Source organism: Apteryx rowi, unplaced genomic scaffold (genome assembly GCF_003343035.1).
Source record: "Apteryx rowi isolate R43461 unplaced genomic scaffold, aptRow1 scaffold_209, whole genome shotgun sequence".
Taxonomy (NCBI): Eukaryota; Metazoa; Chordata; class Aves; order Apterygiformes; family Apterygidae; genus Apteryx; species Apteryx rowi.
In genome coordinates, this window is record NW_020448408.1 from 917764 (window position 1) to 932017 (window position 14254).

General features: G+C 39.3%; 1 protein-coding gene across 4 annotated transcripts in view; it reads right to left on the bottom strand.

The window, feature by feature from the left end:
* Nucleotides 1-3901: 3901 nt before the first annotated feature.
* ABCC4 (ATP binding cassette subfamily C member 4) overlaps nt 3902-14254 on the bottom strand; it is a 156110-nt gene continuing 145757 nt past the window's right edge. For 3 of the 4 annotated variants that reach the window (XM_026064096.1, XM_026064095.1, XM_026064099.1), the window contains 2 exons: nt 13409-13543; nt 7738-8486 (listed from right to left, as the gene is read on the bottom strand). In XM_026064096.1, coding sequence (XP_025919881.1) covers nt 8379-8486; nt 13409-13543 — 243 coding nt within the window. In that variant the 3' untranslated portion in view covers nt 7738-8378. Of the gene's footprint in view, nt 8487-13408; nt 13544-14254 lie in introns of all 4 variants that reach the window. The other variant, XM_026064093.1, reaches the window with a different exon arrangement.

A 14254-nucleotide genomic window follows, 5' to 3' on the forward strand; every position in this document is an offset into this window, starting at 1 on the left:
TGAACCTAAAGCAGCCAGCAGGGCGAAGTGGGAGCTCCTTGAAGGGATCACACAGCTGCTTACATTCAAGCAACAGGAAAAGTAGAGGACAAGGGTGTATCTGAAATTTTCTCTTGCACTAAAAGCCCCTTGAGGCTGGAGTGAGGCAATCCTGTCTGCTTGGGATCCATTGTCTGAAATCTTCTCCTGGAGATTGGTACCTACGCCCTTTCTTTCAAAAGATTCCACACAGATCAGCCTTTTAAAAACAAAGCAGGAAGAAGAAAAGGTGGTGATAGCTYTTATTATATAATGCCTTGGTATTCAAAGTATATGCTGAGGAAGTGGGAGGCCTGGGTTCCTCTCCCGCCTCAGCCCAAGGGGTTCAAACTCATGTCTCCCACATCCCATGAGAGTGCCCTAACAACCAGGCTGGAGGCTACCTGGGGTGGAGGATCCTCCACCCCTGCTTTGAAAATGCACCACTCTGTACCAAGGAATTTCAGACTCATTAGGTCGGGGGGTGGAGGGGAGAGCGCAAGAGCGCATGCATGACTCTGAAACCTGCTTTTGAGGACAATCACCAGGGAGTGCGAAGTCCTGGGCTCACTCCCTGCTCCCCTGACTTTTGCTATCCCAAGACTATTTTGGGTAGACTAGAGGCACAGCCACGCACTTCTCCTCACTGATGAGTGGTTACAGCATCCCGCTTTCTCTTCTTCTCTCCTGGGCACCATGACTCTAGGAAATGCCTTCAGGAAGGTGGCACTGCTATAATGGACAAGCAGAGATTGCCTTTCTCCTGCAGCCCCTAGGCACCCCTTAGCCTGATGGCACTTTCCCAAGAGACGGTAACGTGGGCTCAAAGCCCTGAAACAGAAGAGGGCTAAGAGTACAGGAAGGGTGGGATCCTCATTTTCCCTCTCCCATGTGCATGTGCTTTAAGGCTGGAGCTGCCACTGCCATGTGTGGGGAGGCTCTGAGTCCTGGGGGCCCATCAAACCCCATAAACAGAGAAAGAAGTACTTGGAGCCAGGGAGACTCGTGTGTGAGCGAGGCACCAGGCTGCCCAGTCTTATCTCAGGGACAGCTCTGGACATGCRAAGAAGTGTGGCTCTGGGCTCCTGGGTAAAATTTAAGGTGAAAAGTAAGGTATCTATCTGTAGAGTTTTCAGGCAATTAGAGGGTTAAGTGGCAGCAGCATCGAGTTTTCCAGAATAACTGCCTGGACACATGAACTTCAGTTCTGTTTATATCCTTTGGTTTTGATCCTACCTACAGCGGAGAAGGTTTCTTTCTTTCTGAGTGGGCATGCTGGGTGGCAGATGGGGAATTAATGTACCCTCCCTGATTTTAGACAATAAATCAACTCCTCACTAAAATTTGGGATTAAGCTCAGTCCAGATAACTCGAAGTGGGAAATCAAGCTCTATCCTAACTTCAAGGCAATGGCTCAGAGAAGAGAAACACATTCAGCTTTTAAGCAAGCTGCATGATTGCCTCAGTTATGATATGGTTAGGTGTTAAAACTCTAGCACAGCTGACGTTTCTTCCAGGGTAAGATCAACTTTCCCACTCAAAAAAAGGAATTATGCCAACAATTTAACAGCAGGGGCCAGACTTTATTACAGTCCCCTCAGGATAGGCAAATGAAAGCCCTGAAAAGTTACCAACAGTAGCCACAGTTACAGTAGCAGGGCTTAAAAATCGTGTGAGCTTGACAACCTTCACCCAGCAAGAAGTCACAAAAAGGCACAGTACAGACATTAATACACTGTGATAGCAGTTTGCCTCAATAACAGTTCCAGGGAAAGGATGACTGATAATCTCCTCGTGAGAAGAGAGAGAGAGGGAAAAAAAAAAAAAAAAAAAGGAGAAGCTGGACGGAAAAGCAGCCTTTCTGGTAAATCTGTGACAACAGCATCAGCAGCTCTGACTGGTTTGTTACCCATTACTTTTGGCAACCCTGCAAAGTCATCTCGCAGAGATCTGCACGTCTCTGTTAAGTAATCGCTGCACTCACATTCATTAGGCTGCAGCAAAGGAATCCCCATTAGCCAATTAACTAGCCCATTAGGAGGTCCTTTAAACCATTGTCAGCGGCTACACCTTCCTCACAAAGCACCCAAGAGCTTCGCAATTTGTTGCTCCAGCACACGCCCTTAAAAGAGGGGAAAAAAAGAGCAACTTTTTGCTTGCAAGACTGAGACCTCAGAGGGAAACCCCACTGTTGCTGCCTTCACAGTCGAGGAAGCTCGCCCTACAAGTCTCTACTCTTCTGAGCGCTCATCCTCCCAAAAGACCCTGGTTTCTCCTAGTGGCCACAGACGCGGTGCTCGCCCCTGTCACCGTACCCGTAAGGGTGACACCTGCGGGGAACGTGCTTCCCTGYTCTCTCCCTTCAGAGGAGAAGCATCTGCTGGTGCTTCCCGGCACCACTTGGCCTTTCACTTTCTTCTTTCAGCAGCACGAACTGGTTCTGCCCAGCATCTGTTGCAACTTCGCACGAGCATGTAAATATATACAAGACCTTCCCAGGTGAAAACAGTGCCATGAGACTCCTTCCAAACCTTGTGCTTTCCAAACATATTCTCTCCTTACAGACCCAAACGATTCATTCCTGCCTCCATCTATTGTCATTCACAGAGGCACCTTCCTCTAGAGGCCATGATCGTCCTTGCTACTAGAAATGAGACAGGAGGCTTTTCCATAAAACTGTTCAAAAAATGCAGCTTCTCTTCCCTTTTGTGTTGACATGTATGCATGACATGACATGCTATTCAAGTTAATCTAGCCTTACTGACAGGGATACTCACAGAAATGAACACACGCTTGCATGCCTGAAACGAATGAAAATTCATGGGTATGGCCATTTACACCAATTGATACAGAGACAATACTATGTAGTTTCTCTGATCTACTATTATAAATATTACTCAAAAAGCAATAAACTAACCAGATACAAAAATTATTTGTGATCAAAACAGAATGCTTAAAAGTAATTGCAAAAGGATTTGTTGAGTAATTCCAAAAAAAAAAAAAAAAAAGGAATGATTGTCAGGAGATGACCTGATTGTGGGAAGAGGCACTTAATGCATGAATGACTCACAGTGAATTACTTGCATAACTCCACTTGCAGAAATCCCTACTCTGCAAAAGTGCACACATGTTAAATCAACCAAAGCACCATATGGTCCATATTCCTGGCCTTAGTCTTCTTGCTAGTACAGAACAAACAAAAATGTAGCATTTCTCAGCTTAGGAAGGAAGGAAGAGAAATCCTCTTTTTTGGTGTCCTGGCAATGTTTTCAAGAAAAAGTTCTACAGTGTTCTCTGGCCCCGTTCATGCACTGCATTTATGTTACAAAAAATCTGGGCCTGTAACACTGAAGAGCAAGCTTTTGTTGACAGTGTCTTGTTAAATTAAGCAATTCATCAGATAGAAGATGGAGAAAGAGGATGTCAGATTTTGGAGTTGTGCTGCTAGCGCATTTCACCTGTGTGTCCATTAACTTTCCACCTTCTGCCTGCCCAGCCCATTCAGCTTTGTAGCTTTTTGAGGTAGAGACCATGTCTGATTCTGTGCTTTTGCAATTGTAGTGTTTTTTTTCTTCAAGTCATATCACAGTTTTTGAAAATCTATCGGAATTACTTTCTAGCCCTTGTCATTGAGGCAAAAAGCTTGAAAATGTCATCTGTGAAGAGCTCTGAAACCAGAAGACTGGTAAAAGCAAGCTGAAATGTATTATTCTTACTATTCTGTTTTATACCTCATAATGGAGGATTTTCAGCACTTGGAGTTGGCAATGCCACAAAAAAGTGTTATTTGGAGCTTACAGGCACGACGTCTGCTTAGCACAGCCCTRCATTTCTGCCTTCAACCGCACATTTACAATAACAACAGAATTCTGTACACTTTTGAGAAACACATTTTATTGTATGACAGAAGTTGTCATGTGAACGTCAACAAAAGAAACCATTCTGTAGCAACAACAAAATCAAATTATCATACAAATGCCAAAAAAAATCCAAAACAAAACCAGAGTTAAAATGATGAAAAAGCAGTGCCATGTTACACAGTGTAAAACATATACAGAAAGCCACATTCCTCTGCTAAAGTGTGAGAAGCTCATTGCTCTTAAAGGAAGTAACTGATTTTAATTTTTTCTCTTTTTTTCCCCTCAAAAAAAAGGCAAACATACTTAGATATTTGGAAAGGTCAGATTAACATGAAAAGCAGTATTTTCAAGAAGGTTTCTATACCATTTGGATCTTTTGTCTTCTTCTGCTTCTTAATTTTATTTTAAACACATATTGGGAAGGTTRTAAGAAACAGTCAATGTCAATTAAACAATGAAGATTACTGATCTTGGCCAGAAGAACATCTTCCCTCTTCCAAAGAGCAGGGTGAATGATACTGCAGAAGACTAAAACTATTTGCAAATGAGCTCTGGTTCAGTTCACTAAACAAAATTTTGCCCGCAGAACAGGCAAAACATCGGATAACCTATTCTTGAGAACTGTGTTGGTTTTGACTCTACCAGTGGTCTTTTGATGAGGGGTGAAGTAAAGTTATACCAAATTTAATGGCCGGTACAATTCTTTAGATCAAAAGTAGAGGCTGTTCCTCGTCTCTTACACCAAACAAACAACAATTCTGTAACTGATGATTTTCAGAATTACTGTATAAAATGATATATATTAGAAAGAAGACTCCAGAATACTTTAAGGCACCTGGTGGTGAAGAAATATTTTAAAGGCGTTAATAACTCAGAAGACTGAGCTCTTTTTCCAAGATCCCCATGATGGAATGTAACTTATAATAACCAGTTTTGCTATTTCCAAATAAAGCATGAGTGTTTTCAGAATGAAAGTTTAGAACTATTTGAATTTTTCCTTAAAAGGAAATATAGAGCACACTGCCAGAAAGATAATTTGTACTTTTAACAAATCAAGACATTCATTAAAGAAAGGCCTTTCTCATACCTGATTTGAGTTTTACCATTCAGGTACACTGCACTTTTTTCCTCAACTGAAATTAAATGGATCAGTCAATCTTAACAAACAGTCAGCTAAACAAAACAAGTATCAACAAAAACAACAAAAGAAGCTGCAAAACAATTTTCTGTTTAAAGTATTTTTGTTACTTTCTTTAAACTAAAAAGATGGATATAATGCCAATGACAGATATGAATGACTCACTACCAGTTGCTCTATTCAGCAATTTATGGGTTATCAGTGTGATTTTTTTAATTTGAATTTTCTTACACTGATATTTGATATGATACATAGAGCTAGTAATGTCCTGTCAAAACATGTGAAGAAGCAGAATCAGTATTTTCAGAGATTCCTAACATTTTTGTGCGCATTCAAAAAGCTACAGTATCAAATTAATTCTAGCTTACAGATTGATAGCTAGATCTGTCAGGGTCTCACACCAGTGGCTCTGCAGCAGCCAGCATCTTGGAGTTCTGCTCTGGAATACAACTCACCATAGATTCATTTCAGAGCTGAAATGTATTAAAACTATAATTATACCCTTGGTTCATACACATATTTCTCCTCGATTTTGATAAAAAAATAAACTCAAGATATATGGCCAGGACAATGCACTGTTCTCTTAGAGTGCATAAAAGTCTTCATGTATTATACATAGTACTTCTTCTCTTGTAAGAACTAACTGTTTAGAAATTAAAAGAATGCACAGTTGTCAAACAGGATTAGACTCTGTGGGTATGTCCCAGCTGGTCATTAAAAAAAGATAAACACAAATAAGCTCAAGCACCAGGCCCCACAACATGTCTACACTGCTTAACCATCAGCTCACTCCCTAGCTCTGTTCTGGATCGCTCCAGCTTGGTGTCTCCACGACAAAGCTTGGGCAGAGCCTGAGATAGTTCACACCATGGATCCCTTCCAAAAGGCAGCAAAGACAAGACCATGCCAGCTTGGACTCTCTTCACTCCCTGCACAGTCCCCCAGCATCATACCAGGTGACCAGACACACTGAAACACTTCTTTACACCTTGACATACCTCTGCTTTAGTAGAGTGACAAACATCACTCTACTGAGCTGCAGAATAGACATAACCTTATTTCAGACACTTTGAACTTGAAAAGTAAAAAAAMAAAGCAAAGCATACAGGATAATAACTGTGAATTAGGTGCATAGCAGGGACCACAGGGGCTTAGAGGAGATCAAGGGCCAAGTGATATGGGATGTGGACCTGGCTGGCATGCTCGAGAAGGGATTAGCCAGAAGCACTGCTTACATGAGCCAATCTGTGCCATTTGGCTTTGGGGACAGGTACGTGTCCCTAACTCTCTTTTATTTAGCACCAGACATAGCACAAGACTCATGTTCTGCATCACTGTGCGAAGCTCACTTCTGCTGATTTCGATGGCCTTGGCTATAGTGTAAGGTGCTACACACCAAAGAAAAAGTGTCAGAACCTGCCAAAAAAAAAAAAAAAAAAGCCTAGGGACAAAGTATTTCATTTTGTAACATCCTGCTAACAGCACAAGAGATTGTTACCAGAAACCAGCCGCCACCCCTGTGCAGGCCAGCAAACCAGAACCAAGGAAAGCAGCGGTGGATCCTTGGGGCTCACGAAACCACCACGCGGAGCGCTGCACCTCCTGCACCAAGCTCTGCGGCCTCTGCACCCCCCCTCGAACTGAAGGGGACGAAGAGAAACCCGGGGAGCTCAGGCAGCAAGAGGTACTCGCCTCTCTCCTGGTATTTTGCAGCAGGAGCGCGAGCCCTGCTGCAGGAAAGGTGCTGCCTGAGGGAAATGAAGCTTTTGCCTCTTGCCACTGGACTGGGTTTCTGTGCAGGACAAAGACCACCTAGGTGAGCCCTTATGCTGAGGCACAGGTTTTGGCCTCAGTTTACTTCCCGATAAGGAGAGAGTAATTTTGTATTTGAATCGGATATTTGCTCGTAGGACTGCTTGAAATGAGAAACAGTTTAGTTTGCCTTGGTTTTAGACCACTTTTTTCATTGGGTAAACAATATTTATCTTACAGCAGTGATAGTGAGCATCTTCAAGATTTTTTGAAGAGCACAGTATTTTCTGTGTCCTGAAGAGATCTGTTACTTTCTAGTCTTTCCTGTGCCATTTAAACAGCAAGATTTATTCTGCACTGGACCTCAAAAAGTAGGTATTTCACTAAACATGAAAAAATCTGAAGCAGCATAGCACTTGCCTGACTTTTTTAAGCATGGGAATAGTGTCTTTATGTTAAAGTGCTTTGCTGAATCAGGACATAACATATGAACACAGAATCTCTCTCTCTCACTGCATTCCTCTCACTATCAGCAACAGCCATTCAAAACTACAGCTTGTACTTTCCTACCTATTCCAGTAGGATGGTAACTTCAAACAGCTTGAGTTCAAGAGAACCCCTGATGTAAAATTGTAAATATACTAAGGTTAAATATCTGTAAAGTATATTTAATGAATTTGTTGTGTACCCTGCAGTTATAGCTTTGGCTTGAAGGCACAAATATTAAGGCACAATAAATGCAAATAATGTATACATTTCAATGTGTTGTGCTGAAGATAACTTTGTACTACATGGTATTTAGGTCTAATGACATGTCATTCAAGCATTTCCTCAAGTTATTTTAATACTTTTTTCTTTGATAACCTGGATAAAAAAAGGAATGTATATTAAATTATTTAAATATTTCTTCAGTGCAAATGTAGTAATTTTCTTCTAAAGTACAGAAGAGTGATATTGATTTTTCAGCATTTGGATTTCAGCAAAAAAAGGTAATATTTACATTTGTCTTGGACAGCATTATTTGAATTATTTATCAAAAAATAAGTATATAGTATTTTTTGCTATCAAAAAGAAAAGTTTTTTGGCTTGTTCAATTCTTGTTTCTACCAATCTGAAAGACAGGTAGAAAGACAGTTGCATTAGACAACTAAGTTGTACACTACCAAATCCACTGTTTAGATCTAGTTATTGTGTTAAAGTGACACTGAACAAATTCTCTTTTTGCTTGCTCTCAAAATATTTCCAAAAGAGAAAAAGGACACTTCTCAATTTTTTAATAAGCTCCAAAAATGCACCCTAGATCTGTTAGGTGTCCTGCACCTGTTTAAATAAAAGAGATCTCTACCACATAACTTTCAAATAAAATCTTAGTCTGCCTAGTTTCCTTAGCAATAAAAACATACTTAGTTGGAAAGGAAAACATATATTGCACTGAAATTAAAGAAACAGGCACAGAAAAACATTTCTTCTCAGTATTAAATAGAAAGGATGTCCAGTGCAAAGAATCACCGCCTTCTCCTCCCCTGATGAAACTTTCAAACATCGTCAGCCACTGAGTTTAGAGGATCTCAGGTTTACGTTCTCTGGAGAACAATTGTGGTCGTCAGGAATCACAGTGCAGTTTCGGTGATGCATGCTCCTAAGCAAGGATCCAAGGAGGAGTCCATGGCAAGCTGACCATTCTGAACAACTTCTGGATAATTCTTACTGACGTAAACCTAGGACAAATATTATATTCTGTAAGTAATTATAGATTAAGTATAACCTAAACTTTTAGTTTCAGATAAAATTTCTGGAGATTAATACAGTATAGGTAAATACATTTCAATAAGGAATCAAAGCAGGAACTTTAGATTAGTGGCATTCAGTGTCATTGAAAAATTAGTAAAATTACAGTATTGATCTTACATTATAACAAAGTCTGAGAAAAACCCACGCAACCTGTAGATCCACTCAGATTCTGGTAATTCAGATACAAAGATATATGTTATCACTTTACATTAAACTGATAAGTAAAATCATTTTACTAGCTCAAAACATGGAGATAAATTAAAAACAGGGTGACAAAGAAGCTGTGAAATCTTGCGTCTGCACAAGGGTTTCTCATTTTCACACATAAAATGAACATAATGGATTTGGATGTTAATATCAGGTTGTAATCCCTATATTTTACAAACTATGATTGACAACCATTGAAACTTTGTGATATATGTATGAAATATCCCAGTGTTTAATTTGTGCTGCAGAGCAGTTATAGGGCCTATAGAAACGTGATCTCTGGATAGTGAATCACAATAACGAAAGAAGCAAAAGCTTTAACAATGACTCAACCAAGCAACTTCTCTAAAATGTAAGATGATACCAAATAATAGGACAGTTCTTTGCTAAGCCTTTGAGTTCTTGAATTCTACCAATTTCTAGCTGAACTAGAAGAGATACAGGTTTCCTGATAAATGTATAATCAGAACATAAAGGAAATGAAATGCTGTCAAGTTTCACTGTTCCACAATCATCAGTTTTTAGTAGCTGTATCATATCTCTGTTCCTTGACAGATGCGCATAACAAAATGAAATAACGTCAAGACTTGTGTGCTCTTATCTAAAAATGTGTTTGGGTGAAAAAGGACTTCAAATGCAATTTTTTCAAAGACGACTGTGCAAAGTTTTGTTTGAGTCTTTAAAAACAGAAAATACACTATCTCTCTGAAGCTGACACGTGTCACGAGTTAGGTCTCATATTCATACTGCTCAGACTAGGGTTTATGAAACATTTCTCCAATTTATATTTGGGAGTGCTGTCAACAAAGTTCAGTTTGTTTGATAATAATGTTCTCTTCATACATCTGAATAAGACATGTGGGATAAAAAAGAAATAGTTATACTATATAAACACTCCTGAAAGTACCACTGTCTTCTTTTGTGTACACACACTAACACACTTTATATGCATCTTTAGAATTTTCAAAGAATATTAAGGCCTGATTTGAATCAACAAAAGAAATGGAAGTCCTGTTAAGAAGCATTCCTCAGTAACCAGCCACAATAGGATGCAAAAGGAGAAAGTTAATCAGGTGCCTGGCTGCACGCAGGCTACAGAGATTGGAACCTCAGTTGCATATTCCCATCATTTTCCTGGTTTAAAACATAACTTTGACATACTTTTACTGTAGCTTTTGAATACAATTTTTTTTTTAATTTAACAGAAAASCTTGGCACGTTACTAGAGACATAATGAAATGGCAGCTGCTTTTCAGCTGTCTCATTGCAATTCTTCCCCTGGGCCCAATCCCTCAAGATATTAAATGCCCAAGTCTTTATTCAAGCTTCTTTCATTGCCAACAGAGCTGCAACCTTTTAAAAAGTAATCACTGAGGTGAGATAACAGCTAGTATTTTAATATTTACACATCTGTCATAGCTTTAATACAAAATCATCCTTACTTTTCCCTCAAAGTATTCAAAAACTGATTGACAGAAAAACAGCCCTATCCTGCTGCCACCAAAGTTCATGGAAAAGCTTCTCTCAACAGGAGAACACATTAAGTTTTGTTTATCTGAATAATTGAGCACACTTCTTTAACTGTCTGATGACTATATCTCACTTTCCCATAGGATTTTCTCCTAATAGCTTCTTGTAAACTGAACAAAGATAAAAATAGCTTTCTCCTAGGGCGTCATTCTGGAGACAAGTCTAATGGTGCAAAGCACAACCCTATTGCAGTCAGGCTCATGCGCTGCTTAGAAAGTACCCGGCAGTCTCCAGCTTGAGCTGTACTGAGGTGGTTTTCTTCTGCATTTGTGCAAAAATCAGGGATACTCATCGACCAAAACAGACACACAAATAGCAAGTTTAGATCAATTTGGAAGACTGCGCTAAGGTTTCAGGAGGTATAGTGATCTTGAATGGCTGAATCTTTCAAYGTTTAGCTAGGACACCTAAGAGATTTTTTGGAAAATTAGGCTTCTTCAAAGATGTCCCAAATTAGGTTTCCAATTTAAAGTGCATAGTCCCTAATCATTTGTGATGGTTACTCATATGTGCATTACAGGCACTTAAAGAATATATACAGAAGCTATACTGTTCCAAAAAATGTATCTGAAGTCTCACCTTACTGAAAGAAGCTCTTAATACAAGTATGTTCTGCCCAAGATTCAGGTCCAAAATGCAATAAATCAAGTGATCATTGTCAAAGCATGGCTCCATTCCAAGCCATTTTATTTAGCAACCCACTGTAATGCCTTTTGAAACGTGTGTGTGTGTATATATATATGTGTGTGTGTGTATATATATATATATATATATATATGCCATACTATCATCTCTTTTAATGTGCAGCATGCTGTTCTTCAACAACAGAAAAAAAGCTGTTCTTCATAAAAACAGTTCTTAATAACCACAATAGGAATGTATGAGACCAAGAGCAATCCATGTAACAGACTTATAAGGTGTAAAAAGAACAGCCACGAGAACCAGCTCTTCTGACTAAGGAACTTCTCTGAAAGTAGGCATGAAGCACAAGGGACATCAATAAAGAAAACCTTGAATTAATGTCCAAGTCATTTGAACAGAAAGAACTGTAACTGTGCTTCTGGATAAGCTGCTGTCTRAAGATATAGTCTCTCGATTCCCATTTTTTTTGGACTGAGTGTGCATAAGCACCATGCTTTGCACTCTTGGCAGATGCTAAAGCTTGTATCTGCCTTCTAGCCTGAGAGTTAGCAAACTTTTTCATCAAACCACATTTCAGCAGAGACTGGTTCCTGGCTCTCTTCCCTTCCTGTACAAAATCACATCACATAACTGCAGATGACTATATGGGCAAGTAACATCAAGTAATTATTTTTATATATTTTGAATTATCTTTGAATGCAATTGTGCAACTGGGGAGGGCTGCAGGGAAGGAAGGAGAGACAGCATGACATGGCTAAATCTACAGATGACAGCTAGACAGCCTCACCTCTAGCCATTCCAAGGATCAAGCCTTAGGAAGCTGGCCTTCACTTTATAGACAAACACTGGTCATATGAATTTGAATCTATCCTTTGTAACATAATTTATATAAGCTCCAGATTGTCATACATATACCATGAAAAACATGGGTAACCCATTACACTTCTAGTAATAAAATACAAGAAGCTCCATTGAAGCACTTGAGGAGGACAGCAGAACTCATTAGATAGTCTAGTTAAGGAAAAAGCTGTGCCACACATGAATTTATAGTGTATGCTCTTAGCCACAAAGCTTCACCTGAAAAACTCTCCACTCCCCGCCCCCCCAAAAGGATTTTAGTTCCTCTGAAAAAATCCTAATGAACAGAAACTTCTTTCCTAACCTTCAAAAAGTCCAGTAAAATAGTCTTAAGAAAGGAGCATGTAGCCTCCACAACAGCACATTTTTTCAGGCTTTTCCAAGATGCCAGTAATGTGTCCATTCTTACTTGGAAATCCACTATTTTACTGTAGCCCGGCACCTGACATTCCATTTCCTGCCTTTATGCACTACTTCTTGCCTATTCCTCTCCTGTTTCCCCAGGAAATACTTTGCAATGTATGTTGCCATACTTCTGCTCCAGACATCAAGCAGCTTGAGAAGAGGAAAGCATAGGGACTAGAGATAGACCTTTATCTCTTACATTGAAAAGACTTTCTTAGGTCTCTACATGCCTAACATCGGTACCTTACTTGTACACTGAAAGTAATGTTACATGAATATGTTGCTCCCAGCCTGAGTACTGGGGGTCTCAGCTGCAGCAGTGCTCAGCTTTCATAGGCACAGAGGGAAATTAAAACCTTGCTCTGGACATCCTGGGCACTAAATTATCACAAAAATAGAAATCAAGCCAAAAGCTAGTCAAAATGAGCTCCTCAATCACAGGTCACTTTTCATCTTCTTATCTCTGCTTCAGCTTTCCATCTGAAAAGTGGAGATGATACAGCCTCACCTCAGAGGCATATTATGAAAATTAATCCATTGATGTTTCTTAAACACCTTGATTGCCAGAGGAATGCTCACAATTACATTAATAATTTTGTACTCTGAGTAGGATTTGAATAGTAAGTAGTAGGCAGGCACAGAGCCTTGTAAGGAACAAGGAGGTAACAAAACATTCAATGGCTATTTCTTAATTGAGCACCATTCATCCTGTGTGCAGCATGAAGCAAGGATACAAGAACAAAGGAAGAAAAAGCACAAAAATAAGAACATGATCTCACTTTTAAAGACAATAAAAGAGTGCACAGATACTGATCCTGAAACTAAAATTGCATGAGTCCTTTTAAAAATGTAGAAACAACAGAACTGAATGCTGGACTACGCAGCCTTAACATCCTTCTACAACAAGTTTTTGTAAGACCAAGGCCTACCACAGGAGGGTATGTCACATACTATTAACACTTACCATTGTGTGTACATACAGATGGATGCAAGAAATCCAAACAGTCTTTTAACTCAGGGTACATAAATACATTTATCATTTGGAAGTCTGTGTATACCCACTAAAAAGCACTGAAAATGATGGTTTAGTCTTGCAAAGCTGACAGATTCTTAAGTGTAGGGGAAGGCCTACCATAACACTGGACATGCGAACTTGCAAAAAACAAACTGCAGAGACAAACTTAATTAACACTTCTTTTAAAATTACCCGTTTTGCTGTTTCTATCAGAGAAGCTGCTTCAGTCTTGCCCACTTGTTGCACCATTTTGTAAAACAAGCCATCTTTTTCCTGTAGCAAAATGTAAGGTTCACCATATTCTTTTAGTCTTCCTGCATCTAAAACCTGTTCAAACAACAGAAATAAACCTATTAACATAAGAAATTCCAAAGAAAGTGTTAGAGACTATAAGCAAAGTGTGTGGGGGACTATAAGCATATTAAGTACTAAGATGAATTTTGTATCCTGAAAATGAAATCTTACGGTGTCTTCAAACAGCACTTCAAACACTTTTTCAGTGTAGAGACCAGTTGTACTATTTTAGAGTGCCCTCCAGCCATTCTACCTACAGGAATCCACTGCAAAGTTATGCAGAATATGGAAATACAACGCTTGTAAAGCCAACAAAGCAGATTGTAAGATTCATTGTGTAAGAAAAACAAAGGCCTGTTTTTGAGAGGCCTAAAATGGGCTCTGAAGTAAACAGCTATAGGTATAAAACAAGTAATAACAACCAAGACGATTAGGGGAGAATAAGGTCTTTTGGATTAGAGGAGGTGAAGATGTAATTAAAGAAAATGAGGGTGTTGCTGAAAAGATAAACAATTTCTTGCATCATTTTTTGCCAACTACATATTAGAAAAATACTTACCCTGAACCTATTCTTTCTACATAAAAAAGATGAGATGCCACCAAGGACAGAGGTACCCAAAAAGAGGAGGGGAGAAGGAAAAAGTAATAGAGAAATTAAACAGGCATTAAGTCATTTGGCCACAGAGGATATATACAGTCAAAAATATTAAAAGAATTTAAGAATAAGCTGACTGAATCTCTAAG